The 19,132-nt window shown below is 47.0% G+C and overlaps 1 protein-coding gene across 1 annotated transcript in view; it reads right to left on the bottom strand.

Annotated features, from left to right (window-relative positions):
• The window catches only part of CCBE1 (collagen and calcium binding EGF domains 1), a 167,823-nt gene extending 150,302 nt beyond the window's left edge, over positions 1 to 17,521 (bottom strand). Inside the window, exons 1-2 of the mRNA XM_074994329.1 lie at positions 17,087 to 17,521; positions 16,917 to 16,997 (exon numbers count right to left, since the gene is read on the bottom strand). Of these exons, the coding sequence (XP_074850430.1) occupies positions 16,917 to 16,997; positions 17,087 to 17,211 (206 nt within the window). The 5' untranslated portion in view covers positions 17,212 to 17,521. The remainder of the gene's footprint in view (positions 1 to 16,916; positions 16,998 to 17,086) is intronic.
• Positions 17,522 to 19,132: the final 1,611 nt, after the last annotated feature.

Genomic DNA, 19,132 nt, shown 5'->3' with positions numbered 1-19,132 from the left:
AAAGTAATCATTGGAAATAATCATTTATTTGAGCACTGGGCCCAATCCTGAAGCCCTTCGTAGGAGCAAGTTGTACAGACATTAATAGTTCAATTGACTGTATTGGAATAATTCATGTAAATAAGTAGAATAAGTAATGTAAGTACAGGTTCTACAATCACACCCTTTACATCCATCTTGATGTGTGCATTAATATCAAATGAGTGCAGTGCAGTCACTGTGATTATAATAAACTCAATGAAATTAAACTAATCACTAAGTGTTATCAGTGAAACACAGATAAGGAAAAAAATCATATGAGAACTCTAGAGAAGAGGACTCAGAGCTACAAATTTACATACATCGGGTTTGCACCCCTGCTCCTATTGACTTTAACAATGCAGGGTCAGGACCATGAACCATGCAGAGCAGTATGCGTTTACAAGATCAGGACACATGGGGCAGATTCTCAGCTGATTTAAATTGTCACAGTTCCACTGATTTCTGTATATGTCTATTGAATCTCCTCCACTACTGTATTCTTGATATTTTAATGGAGCCATGACCATTCACATCACCTGAGATTCTACCGCATAGTTTGTGGTGAAGCATTACAAAAAGACAACGGAAAACAAAAGAGGAGACACGTTGTTATAAGATAATTGCACCTTTTTAGTTCAATTTAAATATTTCTTTTCAAATTAGTTCTCCCTAATTTTGTGGAATCAGAATGAAGACTAACATATTTTCCTTCCAAGCTAGCTAGTGAGTGGTCAAAGGACTGGGGAGCTAGTTTGCCTAGGGAAGGCAAGTGACACTTAACCTTTTGTTCTCTAACATCACAGACCAGCAAATCTTCAAACACAGAATAGCAAAGGCCAAGTGGCCCATTCTAAGTACCTGTCTGTGAAACTTGTTTGGGGATGGGATAGAGAGGTGAGAAGATATCTAGAATAGAGACTTTTTCAAACTTGTAAAAGGAAGGAACTAAGGAAGGAAGGGAAAAAAAATCAAGGAACGATGCAGTGTTTACTAGATTTTTTTTAATTTCAAGTATAGTTGGGAATTCAAGTTTCTTCCTTAAAAAAATTATTTATTATAAAAAAAGAGAGATCAGCTGAAAATATTTTAAGTGTAGTTAGAAAGTGATTTTCCCTCACCACACACACAATGAAATGAAAACAATGACAAGATGAAATGTCTCTTTCCCATTTCCTGTCTCTACTCCTCCCCTTTTCTGCCTATTTTAGTTTTTGTCTTCTGCTTCTTTTCCTGGTTTTTCCTCTCATTTATCCTTTCCATCTGTTCTGGGCATTTAGACAATAAGCTCTTCAGGCCAGGAATTATCTATCTAGAACACTGAGGCCCTGATCTCAGTTACACCCTCTATATGCTACAAGAATGCAAATAATAATTGTAATTAGATCACACTGCCTCCCTATTTTATTTAAAACAAGGAACATGATCAGATTTTTTTTAAAAGACAAAAAAGTCTGACGCTAGGGACCATGTGATCCCTACTATAAACTTAAAAGTCACATTCTCTCTGGTGGCCTATATTTATTACGTGTTTCGTATCAACCACAGTGAGCCCTTAGGCAACTATTTCGCTGATCTGGAGCCTTCACGCAAGATGACATGCCCTGAAAGTCAGGTCATATTTATATTCTATAGATCAAAACCATGATACAGTGCACCTGGATTTCATTACTGATCAAACCACTGAGGAGGGCACTTATCAGACAGTTGGTGGCTTACTAATTTAAAAATTCTGAGACCTCCTTTGATGTTACCATCAAGAAACTCCATCTACATGAATAGCTATTTGCCAGACCTCATCCTTTGTAGTAACTCCTGCCTCAATGCATTAATCACAATAATTACACCAGCTCACAGGAAGATCTTAATTATATTGGTCTATTTCACAGTGAACTGACCATATTGAGGGTGAAGCATAAATAGGTGCTTTTATACAAGTAAACCCACAAGAGCATTGATTTTTGCTGTTATTCTGGAGCTATTATTGCATGTTTTTATGAGACTTCGAAGCTTTCTTCCTTCAGTTATCTTGCTGACACATTGTCACTAAGGGTAACAACAGGTTCAGGTTGGATTTTTCAAAGGAGTATAAAGGAATTTCAATGGGAATTAAGAAACTCATTTCCACAGACTCCTTTGAAAAACCCGCCCTTAATCTCCATACTGCAAAACATTATGATGCATTAACTTTTGGGGTAGGCAGGAGCTTATTAACAATATGCAAGCTTGGCAGCAGAGGACTGCATTTGGAAAGCTATGGGTTGAACCTCTCTAGCCCAGCACCCTAGGGACTTGACCAATACCAAATCACAGAATTTGCTGAACCACAGGAGGCCAACGTTGTCTAGCACAGAGTTTCCCAAACTTTATATAGTTGGAACCTGTTTTTTTTCCAGTACCTCTTTTTGTGGCCTAAAAATATAAATGCACATAAAAGAATAAAAAATGAATAAATTTTCACTGTTTATTATTTATTCAAAATAATAATGGTACACAGCGATAATCTGTATACAGTAAACCATCACTAACGCGATTTTTGCACAATGCGAAGCTGCTGGGCTGTTAGCCTGCCTAGCTTTCCCACATCTGCAAGCAGCCAGGCAGGCTAAGAGCTCATTCCCCTGCCTTCCTAGAGTGGTGCTAGGCACTGCTATTGGAAGGTAGGGGGAAGGCTTTTAGCTCGCCTAGCTGCCTGCCACTGCAGGCAGCCAGGAGGACTGAAACCCCTCCCCCAGAACAGCGCGGCTAAACCCCCTGCCAGCTCAACCTCCCCAACTCCTCCACACTCGTGCCCCCAGCTCACCCCACCCCCATGTTCCAGCTCACCTCCCCTAGCAGAGGGTCCCAATCCCCCCGCATGCCTGAGCCTCAACCTCTGACCCAGCCCCAGCTCACACACACACCCTGCATGGGGCTCTGGCTCCCTGCCATGGGCGTTCCCGGCCCAGAGCCCCGGGAAAGCGGCATCGGCAGGCACTCTGGGCCCTGGAGCAGCAGCGGCTGCAAGCACTCCTGGCCCCACTCCCAGGGCCCCAACCCACCCCACAAGCCCTCCCCGACTTAGGCAAAATTCAAGGTACGTGAGTGCTGCATGGAATACAGCCCTCGTGCACTTCACGGGATTACTGTATTTTCTATGGACCGGTATTCCCCCATCCCCACCAAGGACCAGTACTGGGCCACAGACCACGCTTTGAGAAACACTGGTCTAGCACATGACCAACACTTGCACTGCTTACTGGGCTCTTAGAAGACATGTGGGGGTAAATGAGAGCTAAATAACAGCACAGAACACCGAGAGCCAAGACTGGTAGCTGTAAACAAACATATTGGGAACACAGGCTCTGGCCATACCCATGGTAAGTGGTCCTCCGGCTAACAGAAATCATGACAGACCACAGAGTGGCACACTGGAGAATTTCAAGATCACGGGACTGAGATGGGAGGTGATTTGTAGAGTCTCAGAGGCTTGGCTGTACTCTTATGCCTAAGAGAAGTGCTAATTCACCCCCAACAATAGCTGCTGACCTTGTTACTGGCCCACTGTGGAGCAACATATACATTAGCTGCTCCAAGAGAATAAAAACACCCTTTTGCTATGCTCCTCCTGTCACGCTCCCCAAGAAAAAATGACAGAACTTGCATTTTGTACAGCGTGATTTAGATGTCTGTGCAGGATTCTGACTGAGGTTAGCCCAGAAGGCTGTCATCCAACATGGACTAGACTTCACAAAGAGCGTGTTAATCCTCTGTTCTTCTGCAGCAGACTGCATATTTTGACACCATTTATAGGTTTAATGGGTTTCCCAGGCAGGCATTCTCAGATCCACAAGATGATTTTTTTTACCAACAGTTCCTGAAAAAAAAAATCCATCTTTTTCTGTGTAAAAAATTTGGAAAATATTTATAAGTGTTAGCACGTGTGAAAGCGCTTTTCTTTATGTTCTAAATTTTTATATAGTGCCAACAGCCACAACAGCTAAATGCTTCAAAGAAGATTTTAGTAGGTTCTTTTTGCGTGTGTGTGCAGAAAATGATTTTCAAAGCATTATCCAAGCTATCATCTGCATCCGTCTTTGATTAACAGTGAGAGGAAAGACAGTCCAGGATTTAGGACTCTAGCCTAAGACCCAGAACAACTTGGTCCAAGTTCCTGTTCAGTTACAGACTGCCTATGTAACCTTGGGCAAGTCACTCACTCTCTCTATCCTTCCATTTCCCATCTACCAAAGCTCTGGCTAACAGTACCTCCTCTCCTCTCAGGAGACTTTTGAGGATACAGTAAACCCTCGATTTTACAGACCCTGATTTAGTGGGCTTCGGGAACAATGGACATCCCCCCATTGCTCCCGAACTCCACCGGTTTCCGTAAAATCCTAAGCCCTCCACCCGTGGCCAAAAAAAAAAAAAGTTGGGGGAGACTTACCACTGCCGCAGACTGCACCCTGGTGGGAGGACTGTACAGCAGCGACTCCTGCAGGACATGAGGTGGCCCCTCTAGCAGCGTGTGGCAAGGCACCCTTAGCCATGTGCAGCAGATGCCTCAAGCTGCACGCAGCTAGGCACCTCCAGCTGCACACAGAGAGACAGCTGCAGCCAGGGCGACATCCAGGGGCTCCTCCAGTGGTGGCTTTGGTGAGCAGCAGGGGGTTATTCTTTGTTTTGGTTATTTTATTTTATTTTTTGGTTGTGGGGCGCGCGTGGGCTGGGAGAGCCAGGGAGGCAGTAAACACTCACCTTTAGTGGACTTTCGGGAATAAAGGACACCCCTCCGCACCATGAGCCCAGTAAATAGAGAGCTTACTGTACATATGAAATGCTGATGGTCCCAAGTTGTCAACAGGAGGTACTGGACCTTCAGCCTTAGGGGCAAAAGCCCTGTGCTCTACCACATGAGCTAAAGGCCAGCTAGCTCTCAGGCAAGCCTGTAGAGCAGAGACACTTCACTCTCCCTTGTCAGTGGTCTCAGTGCCTCTGGGGTTACACATACATAAAGGACTATCTATTTCCCAGATCCTATGGTAAAGTGGGGACATGTATGTATTAGCTAAAGCACACAGATATCACCTAAGTATTGCACTCTGTAAGCTGCACGTATATTATTCAAAACTGTACGAATCTCAGTAAAAACCTGCAAGATGTCATATATAGTTTACAAACGTCAGTGCACATGCTGTAGTATTCTAAGACCTCACACACCGATTTTCATAAACAATCCCAGTTAAACCACATGGTGATGGCATACCTATTCTACAATGTTTTATAAAAATGAGCCTGTGACCTTAAAATGGGATACACAGATTCATAGAACATTAAAACTGGAAGGGACCTCAAGAGACTGGAAGACTGTACTGCTAATTGTCAATGATAATTTTAGGCTTGATCAACACAGTTTTTATACTAGCTTATAAAAGTTGGGTAGGGTGTGATTCTTCTGACACAGTTATTCCAGTACAACCACTAATGTGGGCCCATATATACCACTACAAACTGAGCAGAGTTCATTCCCTTTCCTGATAAAGTGGAAGCACCTGTATAGTGTTTTAATTGCACATACCACTTTAAACTATACCTGTCCAGTTAAAGCAGTACAACTTAAGCATTTAGACAAAGGCCTCAGTTGCTAGCGCAAAGATGTCTCCAATCAGTAATGGTGGAAAGCCATCAGGATCAATGACCAGCACTTCATAAGATGTGTGCATGGTGTTGATTTTGTTCCTATTGACAGAGATCAGTGTTATAATTCACCACAACAATTGGCACCAATCCATTCCCTCGTTAGTCTCAGCAAAGATGTCAAACCAAGTACTGAATGGGCGCAAAACCTTTGTTACTAAGAGTATGGGTTCACTTGCCAGTAGATCAGCATTTCTGCTTTTGATGCAGCATGTATTGATTTAGCAAGTCTGAAGACACACAAAATTGATGGAAAACGGCTCTCTACTCCACCCCACCCCAACCCCTGAGAAGCTCCAGGGAAGTCAATGGGAAATGCTCTCCCACTGACACAAGCAGTGTAGCCCTTGCAGTAAAGTAGCCTTAACAATGCTGACTTCAGTTATGTTATTCATGTAACTGAAGTTGCATAATTTAGAGCGATTTACTGCAGTAATGTAAACCAGCACTAAGAGTTCTACTTCAAAGTAGCAGTGAAGACAAATGATTGGCTTGAATGGAGAAGTTTATTCCCACTGCCATTGTTTAATTGTTTTGTGGGAAAAAAATTCATGCTTCATTTTCCTGTAAACTATCCACATTTACAAACACTAAGTCCTACCTAAGGATGTCAAGCTAGAGTAAGAACAATTAAAAAGCAAAGATACAAGAAAGCACTCTTGCATAACCATGATAATACATATTAGGAGTTGAAAAGACACCCTGACCTACTAATTTTAAATCAGAATTAATAAAAAATAGCAAATCTATTTATAGGACAAATGCTGAGCACCTGTAACTCCCCTCTAACTCAGTGGGACTCGGCACTTCTCAGGATACAGTGTTATGTTTTTTGCTATAGCTTGTGGAATCCTAAGGCACACACTCTTGCTGTGTGTGTGTGTACACACACACACACACACACAGAATTATTTTATGCATAACAGATGCACTGATGTATCTGATTCTGAAATTCCCAGTTTCAGAACGACTAAATACAGTAATATTCATAATTTATTTCTAGTCTCACACACACAATGTGCGAGGCACAAAAGTACCAGCACGGTTTCAAAGAGCAAGCAGCCCATTGTACTTTAAAGTACCAGTGAAACAAGAACTATTAGTTTATGGAAACAAACAATCTTGGCAAAAGTGTTCTCGCAGATGTAACTGTTTATTTTTTTTAAAACAAAAACACACGTAAAATGTAACTAAGAACATCTCATCCTCTTGAATTCTCAGCAAACTTGCAGCAGACAGCATATAACCCTCCAAGGTAACTGGTGCTTATGTATTCTTTTCCCCAAATAGGTAAATGTTATGTGCAAACTTACATTGCAACGAGAATCAGGGTTATGTTGATTCTACTGCAAGCGATAACAGCCAAGTTTTGGCTGGGAAAGGCAATGGAAATCGTGTCCAGCGAGCAAAAAAGGGTCCTGAGATAAAATATCACCTTTGCTTTTTCTGGCTGAAAACATCAAAAATGTATGTAGTCAAATTAACTGGGAAGCAATGCAACATGCTCTTCAGGGACTCTGGGAACTAAGAACTGAACATGGTCTCAAGGGGCGTATCAATGGAAGTGCTGCCCTTTGCGGAGCAGTTCAGTTCTGACTGACTTGCAATAACTTTTATCCTTTAAGAACGTGTAAAATGATACAGTCTATAAAAATTTGGACTTTGCTAGCAATAACAGCTTTAACAGAATAAAAAAAGTATTTTTAGAAGGTGATCCTCAGCATCACAATTAGCTAGCAGCTTATAGGCATACAGGTATTTCTACTTTAATGTTTGAATTATCTTTTTGTTACAACCTTTAGAATATCCTTTTCATGGCACAATTCAACACCTGCAACACTATCCTGACTACTGATAGGTATTTTTAGGTGCCAAACAGTTATCAGATTAGAAAACTGATTGTATTGCATAGTTGTAAAATCATTGTATCCTGTTTAAAAAGCCTGCATGGAATTATGCTAAGCAAACCCTGGGCTAATCTGATGGATACAGTTAGTACTTAAGAAACCGATAACATGCGAAGTCATCACTCTCATATATTATTCTTGTGTGTCACTCAATTGTACCAAGCTCTCAGGAGACAACTTACCCATGATAAAGATTAGCTCATGTAGAGCACTCCCCCGACCCTACTCCCAAGGACCGCAAAGCATTTTACAAACTTTAAAAAGTTAGGCCTCATCACTACACCTAAAGTGGCCAACCGCTTAGCTTCACAGAAGTGAACACCCTGGTTCCATGCCCCGTCCCTGACTCAACCCTGCACCAAGACCCTGCCTCTCTGCTCACTCCATCCCACCTCCCTCTCACCAGGCAGATGGAGGTGCAGGAGGGTTAGCGTGCTGGCTGGGTGCAGGCTTTAGGGTGGGACCAGGAATGAGGAGTCTAGGGTGTAGGAGGTGGCATGTGGATATATGCAAGCATGGCGTTTGGGTGTAGGAGGGTACTCTGGACTGGGATGGGGTTGGGGTATGGGAGAGGATACGGAGTCCTGGTGGCACTTACCTCAGGTGGCTGGAGGAAAACTGCCATCATGTCCCTAAGGCCCCTAGGTTGCTAAGGTGGCTCTGCACACTGCCCTCATGCTGCAGCTGCCACCCCCACAGATCCCAGGTCAATGCGAGCAGCAAAGCTAGCACTCAGGGTTGGAGCAGTGTGCAGAGCCTCCCTGGCCACCCCTGCCTGCCAAACCTGACAGTCACATCTGGGAACCTTGCAGACCCAGCACAGGTGGGAGGCTTGCCTTAATCCCAAGCCCCTTCAGCACCAGTGATTGGACTTTTAATGGCCCACTTGGCACTAGGGTCCATTTTTGACTGGACATTTTACACCTGGCAACCATAGTTACACCTCATGAGACAAGTATATTGTGCACATTTTACATGTAGATAAGAACAGAACTAACTAATTTCAGGGGTGATTCTGGTCCCATCTGAGTCAATGGCAAAGATCACTGACTTCAAGAGGGGAAGGACTGGTCGCACACTCAGAATCCAGGATTCAAACTGCCGGTCCTTATTCCTACCAGTAAATAGATGAACTCTCTCTTCACTGCATACTTCTATGTGCTCCAATGTCAGCACACCTTAGTTAGGAAGAACACAGCATTGCCCCAAATGGTAGCTTTGTAAATTCAGTTATGCAAATGTAGTAAGCAGTTGGAGCTAAAATTTGCTATAGCTATTTAAAAGGCCCAGACCTCCGAGATACCTAAACCAAAATGTTAAAAATCAATGTTTGGTAAGTCATAAGTCAAGTAAAACACATGCATCCTGGAATAATGAAGGAACTTTGCTAATACCTGTCTAATTGGGCATATTGATAATATTATTAGGGTCTTTTTAAAGGAGTTAAGCAAATTAAGGTGCCACATGCAAATATCTCAGAAGGTGGAGACATTATAATGAGAAAGGGCACAGTCTTGACTTCCTTGTGCTGCTTAGATTCTCATCCATTTCAGCTGGAGCTCTGGGTGCCCGTGAAATGCAGGATCAAGGCCTGTTTCATATTACGTACTTAGCAATAACCAGAACTTAGTGTATATGAGTATGTTGTGCATGAGTATGAAATCTTATTGTTGGTACACTATTTATTGTTAAAAATAAAAATAAGGCTTAAAAATACTGACCATGCTGAAGCGCCAACTGCTATTCAAACATGTTCCTCTGTTCTCTTACAAAAATAAATAAAGGCTACATCTAAAAATAAATACAAACCAAACTAAGGCAAAGAGCCCAGCTGTACATATACCAGAAAGGGGGGGGACCATCTAGTCATGAACAGGGTCACTTTGCTCACAAGTGAATATGAACATATTCTCTTTAGTTTGGCCCTGCGTTTTGTTCATCTTTATTCATGAGCTCACAATCGAGTCACACCCCATCTCAAGCCTCTATTGGCTTGCTCAATATTAGCACGTTTCTCATGCCAGCACACTAGTGAAGAAACATATTAGCATGAGCCTGACAATATTCATGTATTTTATATTCTTCTGGGTGTAGCCTCACTAATTGGCTGGTAGCTTAATCTAGCACCCTAATGATGTCTGCTTCTCTTCATCTCAGCCTAAGGGTCAAATCATGCACACCACATTGATATCACTTGCTCCTACTGATGAGTAGGAAAGTCTGATGTGGATAACAACCCTACCTTGCAGAGGAGGCTAAGTGTGGTGATGTGGACAGATGTTCTCTAACTGGAAAAGCAGAGCCCAGAAATGGGGACATCAACCTACGAGCAGATAGGAATAAGGGGACTTCAAAGCAGCCGGTGTCCTTTCAAAAAGGAGCCCTGTCTGGATGAGCCGCGCGGCGGCAAGCCCCGTCAATTTCAAAGTGCTGCGGCCGCCCACATTCTAATGAGGCGCTGAATATGTATTTCAGCGCTTCATTAGTAAACTTCAAAATGGCCATGCAAATGGCCATTTCGAAGTTTTTGGCTAGTGTAGACATAGCCTTCCACTGCTACAGTGTTGCGAACTCTAACAATATTAGGTGACTTACTTGGAGTTCTGGGCTCTGGAGACAAGTGACTACATGGGAATCACAGCATTAATTTTTTTAAAAAAAAGGATATCCTAGCTACAGTTTTTTTCCATTCTATGAAAAACGTGTTTGCAAAACAGAATTGTACCCATATTGCAATGAAATACCCAAATTTCAAACTTTTTCACAAAATAAAATTCTGAAAATAAATTTATGCTCAAAACTTTGTTTTGAAAAATAAAAAAGTGTTCCATTTCAACTGACGTTTCTCATTTTGTGTAGCAAATCATTTCAAAACAAAATAACTTTGCAATGCTTTGAAATCACTTGTTTTCTATTTTGTTTCTGCACAGATTTTGATATGTCTTTAATGTTATAAAAAGTAAATTATGTTTAATGTCAGAAAATTGTGACAATTCTTATGGAGTGGACAAAAGCTTGAAAACTTGAATCAAATGAGCCCTGAAGACTCAGAAACCAGGCCAACCAAAGGAACTCAAGTTACTTGCTAAAAAAAGTCTTCTGATTTTAAAGGCAAGTTCACTAGTTTTTCAGTCTGATTCACTACGATTTCTGAAAGCTTGGGGTAGCCTCGGGCAGGCAAAATGTGGCCCAGTTCCAGCCTGCCACTGCCACCATCACCCACCACTACATTGCCTCCTGCGCTCCAGTCCCATACCCTAGGTCACAACTCCCTCCTTTAACCAAACTCCCTCCCAGATCCCAACCCTCTTCCAGCACCCCAGTCCCCTACACTGAGTTCCCTTCTGCACCCAACCTCCACCCCAGATCCTGCACCGCCTCCATTAATATCATGGAATAGCGCAGCCCTTGACTACTTATTGAATTCTTGGAGTGGCTCCCCATCAAAAATTATTGCCCAACCCTGGTACTTCAAATATGGGCTGTAAAGCAGCTTGGACCCATGCAAAGTCTAGCCACACTGCACACAGAGCAGAGCAATGTTGATATGGATGCATTTGGGACTCCTAGAGCATGGGAGCATTTCACCTTCCAGGAAGTCAAACACACCTACATGGACCACACCCTGCTTTGTCTGCTCTTTCAATCCTGGTGTCTTCTTCCAGTAACTCTCCACTGTCAGCTGTTGCTGTCTCAGTAAGGCGGTCTCATCTGTCTGAGAACCCTTGCCTCTGAACTATTGACACTCCAAACCCCACTCAACAGCCCTCCTTTTTTCCACTGCTTATTACCATCTCCCTGTAGAACGTTTTGTGGTATTGCGTGTCAAGGAACTGAATGCAAGAGTGGTCCCCTTAAAAAGGCAAAGCCATGGGCATGACGGCTGGGGGGGCAGGAAAGAGATTTAGCTGTGAATTGGACTGGAGATCAGTGAAGGAAAAAAGGGTTGTCATGGAATCACTCAAAACTTTACAGAGTGTGTGATGATACATTAACGCTCTCTGAGGACAGCAATTAGTGACTTCTCTTTGGCAAGCCATCTTCATTTGCATGTTCTATAACCCCTGGTGTATTTAAGGGTTCATAGATTGCAATGCCAGAAGGCATCATTGTGACCATCTAGTCTGAGCTTCTGGGCAGGATAGGCTGCAGAGCTTCCCCAAAATATTTTCTAGAGCAGATCTTTTAGAAAAACATCCAATCTGGATTTTAAAATGGTCAATGATAGAGAATCTATCACAGCCCTGGGAAAATTGTTCCAGTGGTTAATCACACTCAGCAATGAAAATCTACACCATATTTTTCATCTGCATTTGTCTCGCTTCAATTTCCAGCCATTGGATCATGTTAAACTTTTCTATGTTCAAATGAAGAGCCCATTATTACATATTTGTTTCCCAGGTTACTATTTATCAACTATAATCAAGTCATCCCTTAATTTGCTGTTTGTTAAGACAAACAGATTGAGGTCTTTGAGCCTTGCACGATAAGGCTTGCTTCCTAATCCTTAAGCCATTCTCTTGGCTCTTCTCTAAACACTTTCCAAATTAATGTGCTTGAATTGCGAATCCCAGAACTGAGCGCAGTGTTACAGCAATGGTCATGTTAGCATCAGAGAGAAATAATCTTTTGGCTCTAACTCAAGAGCCACTTCTGTATGCATTCCAGAATCCATAGGTTCTTCTGTCCAGAGCATACACATTGCAAAAAATATATACATCAGTTGTTTATCCACCGCAACTCTCAAAACTTTTGCAGAGTAATTGTTTCTTAGCATAGAATCCCCCATTCTAAAACTATGATCAACATTCTTTGTTCTTATACACATTCACCAATATACAAATCTCTCTGGCTGTGTCTACACTGCATGCTTTTTTTTCCCCAACCATATTCTTTTAAACCTCCTAAGGTTGAAATAAGTTTAAAAAAAATCACTTTCACACAGCCACAGCATTGCGAAATGGAGCACTCTCATTTATAGCCACAGCATTGCAAAAGGAGCATTCATATAAGCCAATAATAGCTGTGCTTTGTTCATACATATTCATTTTCAACCTTAAAGTGGGGGGGGGAGGAGTCATTGAAAGTCATTTGCAGAGCTGGAGGTATTATTCTGAGGGAAAAGCCCTCATCTCAACTTGTCATGCATGGCAGTTTGAATGCCCTGCTTTCCCCACCCCACCTTTACTTTATTTCTCAAAAAAAAAAAAAATTGTTTTTTCCTGAAACCCTCCCCACCCCCTGGCAAGAGTAGTCAAGCTCTCTGAACCAGTAGTCATTATTTACTAATCCCCCAATTTTTGTGGCTTCTGTAAACAATCAGTGATGATTTTATGTTTCGTTGATAAAAAAAATTGTTATTCAAAACCATTCCCTGGGGATCCATCCCACTGGTAACACATCCACTAGTGATAAGTGCCTTTTTACAGTTAGAGGAGAGTCAGAACCTATGTGAACTGCAAAGCTACATGTTCAATCCACCTATATTTACACTAAATGAAAGGCATTGTGAAAAGAAAAGCAATTTGTCACCAGAAGAGATTTTTTAAAATTCCCCTTGTTTTCTAACATTTATAGATTTCTTTAATGCCTTTCACAAGCTCAAAGATGCTTTCGCGATATGTCATGTGCCCCATATATAATACCAGACCATTTAGCCCATGTGCACACATACCCCTCAAACCCAATGCAGTTACCTCTGGAAGTGGTATATGTTGAGGGAAGTGCCTGTTTCATGGGCTTAACATCTTGCTTGAGAGAGACTAGATTACTCAGAGGACGTTGGTAATAAGCTATTGGTTTGCTTGCTGTTTATGTCTTCATCAAAGGCTCTAGGTACATTTCTAACAGTTAGAAACAACTCTAGTTTTCACAGTTTTTTTGCAAACAGCTGGATATAAGAAGCACACGTAATACAAAGTGGAAAGTCAGAAACAGAATCTGTGATCAACTATAGCAAGGCCATGCTCAAAGACATTAACATTCCTTCCATCAGCTTATCTCAGGCAAAGGCCAAACAGATGGCTGTATGCACCATACCCCAAAAGGTTAAACTCAGACTGTCTCAGCTCAACTGGGAAAGTGAGCTCCACCATCCAAGACTACTTCACTAAGAACATGGTGGCAGCACAGCCCCTTCATTTGAATATTTCGGGCGCTGCTAGCTAGGGCATGCCAGCTGATTTTAAATGGAGTCAGAGTCAGTGCATGGCAAGAGTAAGTCCCTGGAATTGCACCCATGTGAAATATGAAAACTTTCACTCTACCAACATATTTTAATAGACTGGCACAGAGGAAAATCAGGAACAAACAAAAGCCATAATTAAATGACCATATTTGCAGTGGGTTCATAATAGATAAGTGTCTACATGCTAAAAAACGAGAGGTCAAGTATGAAATGGGTCCAGCGATGGAGTGATTCCCTTACCCTTCCAACTTGCTCCCTCAAGATTAAGGCAAAGGCTACCAGAGCAACATGGTTGGAAGTGCACAGTACACCCCATGCTGTAAATTTCTGTAGTTGGAGAACCACCAGAATTTGGCGAATGTTGCTAGTACGGAGGAGATGCCAGATACAGTCACTAATGCAACAACACCCAAGCAAGTGTTGAACACTCTGCTCCCCATTCACTCCACAGGCTGGCTTCCCTCAGTGCTAAGCAGACACAGCTGCTGACAGACTTTGCAGAGGAAAACGACAGAGTGGGTCAAACATTAAACATTTCTTTCTGGCTGCCTTTAGATACAACTTTTATAAACAACATGCAATTCTTAAACCAGCCGTTCATCTTCTCGATAGGACTGTCATGAATGTTTACATGTATAGCACAATCAGCACCCCACAGCTGACACACTATGCATACACACACAAAATGCACACTTTCGCTGTCACCTCATCACTCACTGATCCCAAACAGTCACACAAGTACCATAACACCCCATGCATCTTAACACCCTGAAAGGCACCTTCAGCCATTATCATACAGATAGGCTCTGGCCCATTCATAGAACAGAGCCAGGTCTGGGAACATCATTACACCATGCCAGGTGCCACACCAGCAACCGTGGCCACTCTGGCTGGCACAAGGGTCCTCAGAGGCTGTTTGCGTTTGGTTATGGCACTCATTACCACAATGCAGGAGTCATGTGATACAAGTGCTATAATACATCATCAATCACAACACACACACAGCAAAAAACAAGCAGACACCATCACAACCCATTGCCACACACGAGTCACCCCCCCCACTAGAGATGGCAGTCAGGCTGTGGTAACAAGCACACACTTGCAGCACAAGACGAGTGTTAACCCACCCAGACATGGTCATATACCCTGACACTACAGAGCACACACCAGCTACCCTAACACAGACCCAGCTGAACAAACCAGGGAGGAGGCAGTCCCGTGCTGGCACTACGCAAGCCATCGGACTGCACAGTGCTGTGACCCTACCGCTGGGGGCAGCAGTGTCTTGTCACACATTCAGGTGGCGACAGCACCTCATGGGCGTACCACACACAGAGCAGGAGCAGTTCTGGTAACACACACACACACACACACACCGAAGCAACAATCTCATATGCTGGTACTACACACATACACACAGAGCAAGGGCAGCCACCACAGCAACACACACTCACAGAGGCAATAGCCCCATGTTGCAGTAACACCCCCCCCCCGGGGCCGGGGCCGCCCCGCTGACACTGACTGACACACACACACACACAGAGCCCGGGGGCGGGGCCGCCCCGCTGACACTAACTGACACACACACACACACACACACACAGAGCCCGGGGGCGGGGCCGCCCCGCTGACACTAACTCACACACACACACACACACACACACAGAGGGAGCCCAGGGGCGGGGCCGCCCCGCTGACACACACACACACACACACACACACACACACAGAGCCCAGGGGCGGGGCCGCCCCGCTGACACTGACACTGACACACACACACACCCCGGGGCAGGGGCAGGGGCCGGGGCCGGGGCCGGGGCCGGGGCCTCCCCGCTCACACTGACACACACACACACACACACACACACACACACACCCCGGGGCCGGGGCCGCCCTGCTCACACTGACACACACACACACACACCCCGGGGCCGGGGCCTCCCCGCTGACACACACACACACACACACACACACACACACACACACCCCCCGGGGCCGGGGCCGGGGCCGCCCCGCTGACACTGACACACACACACACACACACACACACACCCCAGGGCCGGGGCCGGGGCCGGGGCCGCCCCGCTGACACTGACACACACACACACACACACACACACACCCCCCGGGGCCGGGGCCGGGGCCGGGGCCGCCCCGCTGACACTGACACACACACACACACACACACACCCCGGGGCCGGGGCCGCCCCGCTCACACTGACACACACACACACACACCCCGGGGCCGGGGCCTCCCCGCTGACACACACACACACACACACACACACAAACACACCCCGGGGCCGGGGCCGCCCCGCTGACACTGACACACACACACACACACACCCCGGGGCCGGGGCCGGGGCCGCCCCGCTGACACTGACACACACACACACACACACCCCCCGGGGCCGGGGCCGGGGCCGCCCCGCTGACACTGACACACACACACACACACACATCCCGGGGCCGGGGCCGGGGCCGCCCCGCTGACACTGACACACACACACACACACACACCCCGGGGCCGGGGCCGGGGCCGCCCCGCTGACACTGACACACACACACACACACACCCCGGGGCCGGGGCCGCCCCGCTGACACTGACACACACACACACACACACCCCGGGGCCGGGGCCGCCCCGCTGACACTGACACACACACACACACACACCCCGGGGCCGGGGCCGCCCCGCTGACACTGACACACACACACACACACACACACACACACCCCGGGGCCGGGGCCGGGGCCGGGGCCGCCCCGCTGACACTGACACACACACACACACACACACACACCCCGGGGCCGGGGCCGGGGCCGGGGCCGGGGCCGCCCCGCTGACACTGACACACACACAGACACACACACACACACCCCGGGGCCGGGGCCGGGGCCGCCCCGCTCACACACACACACACACACACACACCGGGCCGGGGCTTCCCCACTGACACTGACACACAGACACACCCCGGGCCGGGGCCGTCCCGCTGACACTCACTCACACACACACACGCACGGGTCGGGGCCGCCCCCCTCACACACGCACCCACACACCCCCACGGGCCGGGGCCGCCCCGCTCACACCCACACCCACACCCACTCCGACGCGCCCGCGCTCACCTGAAGCAGGTGGCCAGCTCGCCGCCGGCTCTGCGACACGGGTAGCGCGTGGTGGCCACCTTGCTCTCGGAGCACAGCTCCCTGCGGGGCGGAGAAGAGGCGGCGTTAGCCGGGCGGGGGGCCGGGGGCAGCGCCTGCCGGGGCCGCCGGGGGCTCCGCGCGGGACCCACCTGTCGCGCTCCTCGGGCTCCTCGCGGTAGCTCCAGCCGTGCCCCAGCGCCAGCAGCAGCAGCAGGACAGCCGGGCTCTGGGGCAGCCGCCGCCCCGCCCCTCCCGGGCCGCCCTGCAGCACCATCGGCCGGCCTGGGCTTCCGCGGCTCCCTCGGCCTCCTCCGAGAGCGGCGCCGCAGCCCCTACCCCGCCCGCCCGCCCGCCGGCCGAGCGGCCCCCTGCGGCGGCGCCCAGATGTTAGCGGCGGGGGGGCGCCCAGATGTTCCACGGGGGCCGTCAGCGGTGGCTGATGTTGCCGCGGGCGGGGGCGGGCGGGGTGGCCGGGGACGAGGCAAAGGCCGGCGGCAGCCAGACGTAGCAGAGGAGCTGGGGGGAGGCTCGGGATGCGGCGGGTGCGCGGGCTGCGGCTCCGGCGAGAGGTGGGAAGGGCCGCGGGAGAGACGCTCCCTGGTGCCCGCGCCCCTGTCCGCCGGCAAGTGCCGAGGCGAGAGGCGCGGTAGCGGGGCGGCTGCCGAGCGGAGGGAGGGAGGTGTGTGCAGTGCAGGGGATGGGGTGGGAAGAGGCCGTTTCCGAGCGCGGGGATCTCCCCGGCCTGCCCCTGGCGCCCCCTTGCTCTCCTGTGTGACACGGGGGCAAGCGCGCCAGCTGCGTGTCAGCGTCTAATGACTCGGGAGCCAGCCCGGGCCCGGCGACCCCACCGCAGAAGGAAAAGAAAAACACGTGAGGGGGGAGGGGCGGGGCCGGCCAGGCGGGTTTGATGAAAACAACAGAAAGGTCCCAGACCCTGAGAGGGAAGAAGCCCATCACCTAACTGGTGCTCGTGGGCTGAGGCTGGGTCGGCACATGGCTGCTTTCCAGTCTGCCTCAAGGACAAAGGAGCTAGCAGATTGTTTATCCTTCTGTGCCCTTGCCCCTTCCAACCCCTCCACAGCAAGGAGATCATGTGATAAAATAATGCCTCAGCTTGTCATCCCGTTTCATTGTTTTAAAACCCCTCTGGGAGCAAATGCCATAGGAACTAATCTGCAAAACGACCCTACCTTTGCAAAGTGGGAGGAGAGCAGAGAACCCTTAAATCACTAAATGTCTTTAGCAGCAGTAGGTGCTGTCTGCAACAGTGCAAAACTTTTGGGGAATCAAGATAGGGCTGTAACTGTAAGCACTTTCACCCCTACAGCTCACAACAATGTGCAGAAGTAGCATTGTAATTCCATTTTACAGCTAGAGAAACCCAGGAATGGATTTTAAAGACCATCTTGTGACTCCCTTACTCCCACAACTAATTCCTGCTAACACACTAAGAGCATGTTGTGAATATTTTGTGTACATTGTCCAATACCACCTAAGAGGCTAGTATTAGATGGGGTCTGAGAAAGCAAAGTGGAAGGACTTTCAGAAATTTCCCCTGAACTGCCACACACACTACTTTGCTATAATAACCTAAGGAGTAAGCAGTTTTGTTTTATAGCAAAAGTTGCTTTTCCCAACGTGCTTTTATGCGTTGAGGGTACTTGGAAGTCCCACCACAACTATAATAGCCTGCCTCTGTACCTGCATATGGTCCTGATTGCCAGAATTTTCTTTTTTCAGTATGGAGATGCTTTAAGCTTTTCCTCTATTCTAATTCCTTATGTACAAAAGAAGAAATAGGCAGAGCCCAGTCCTACTGCACTGAAGTCCATAGAATTGGGAGCATTCCTGGCAGGGATAAGCCCTAAATTTCTCACTCAGCCTCACTTAAATTATGAGATAACAGGAAACAAAAGACAGAAACCTGGTGTTTGGATCTCAGGACTTTGCGAGCACCTGTGTCCATATAATGTTCCTTCCCTCCGACATCCCTCCTCATGGTGGGTAGTATCCAGTAACAGAGTATGAAAGGAAGAGAAGCTTGCCCTGTGACAGCCCACACTCTGCCTACACGAGGAGCAACAAAAGAACTATTTTCTAGCTAATATGGCATTCTTCACAAGCAGTAAAATCCACTCTCCCCCAAATTTTGTTTTGTGTTTTAATTGAAAGAGTTTGACCCAAATCCTCTCCAA

The sequence above is a fragment of the Carettochelys insculpta genome, chromosome 5 (assembly GCF_033958435.1).
Source record: "Carettochelys insculpta isolate YL-2023 chromosome 5, ASM3395843v1, whole genome shotgun sequence".
Taxonomy (NCBI): Eukaryota; Metazoa; Chordata; order Testudines; family Carettochelyidae; genus Carettochelys; species Carettochelys insculpta.
This window is presented reverse-complemented; position numbering and strand designations above follow the sequence as displayed.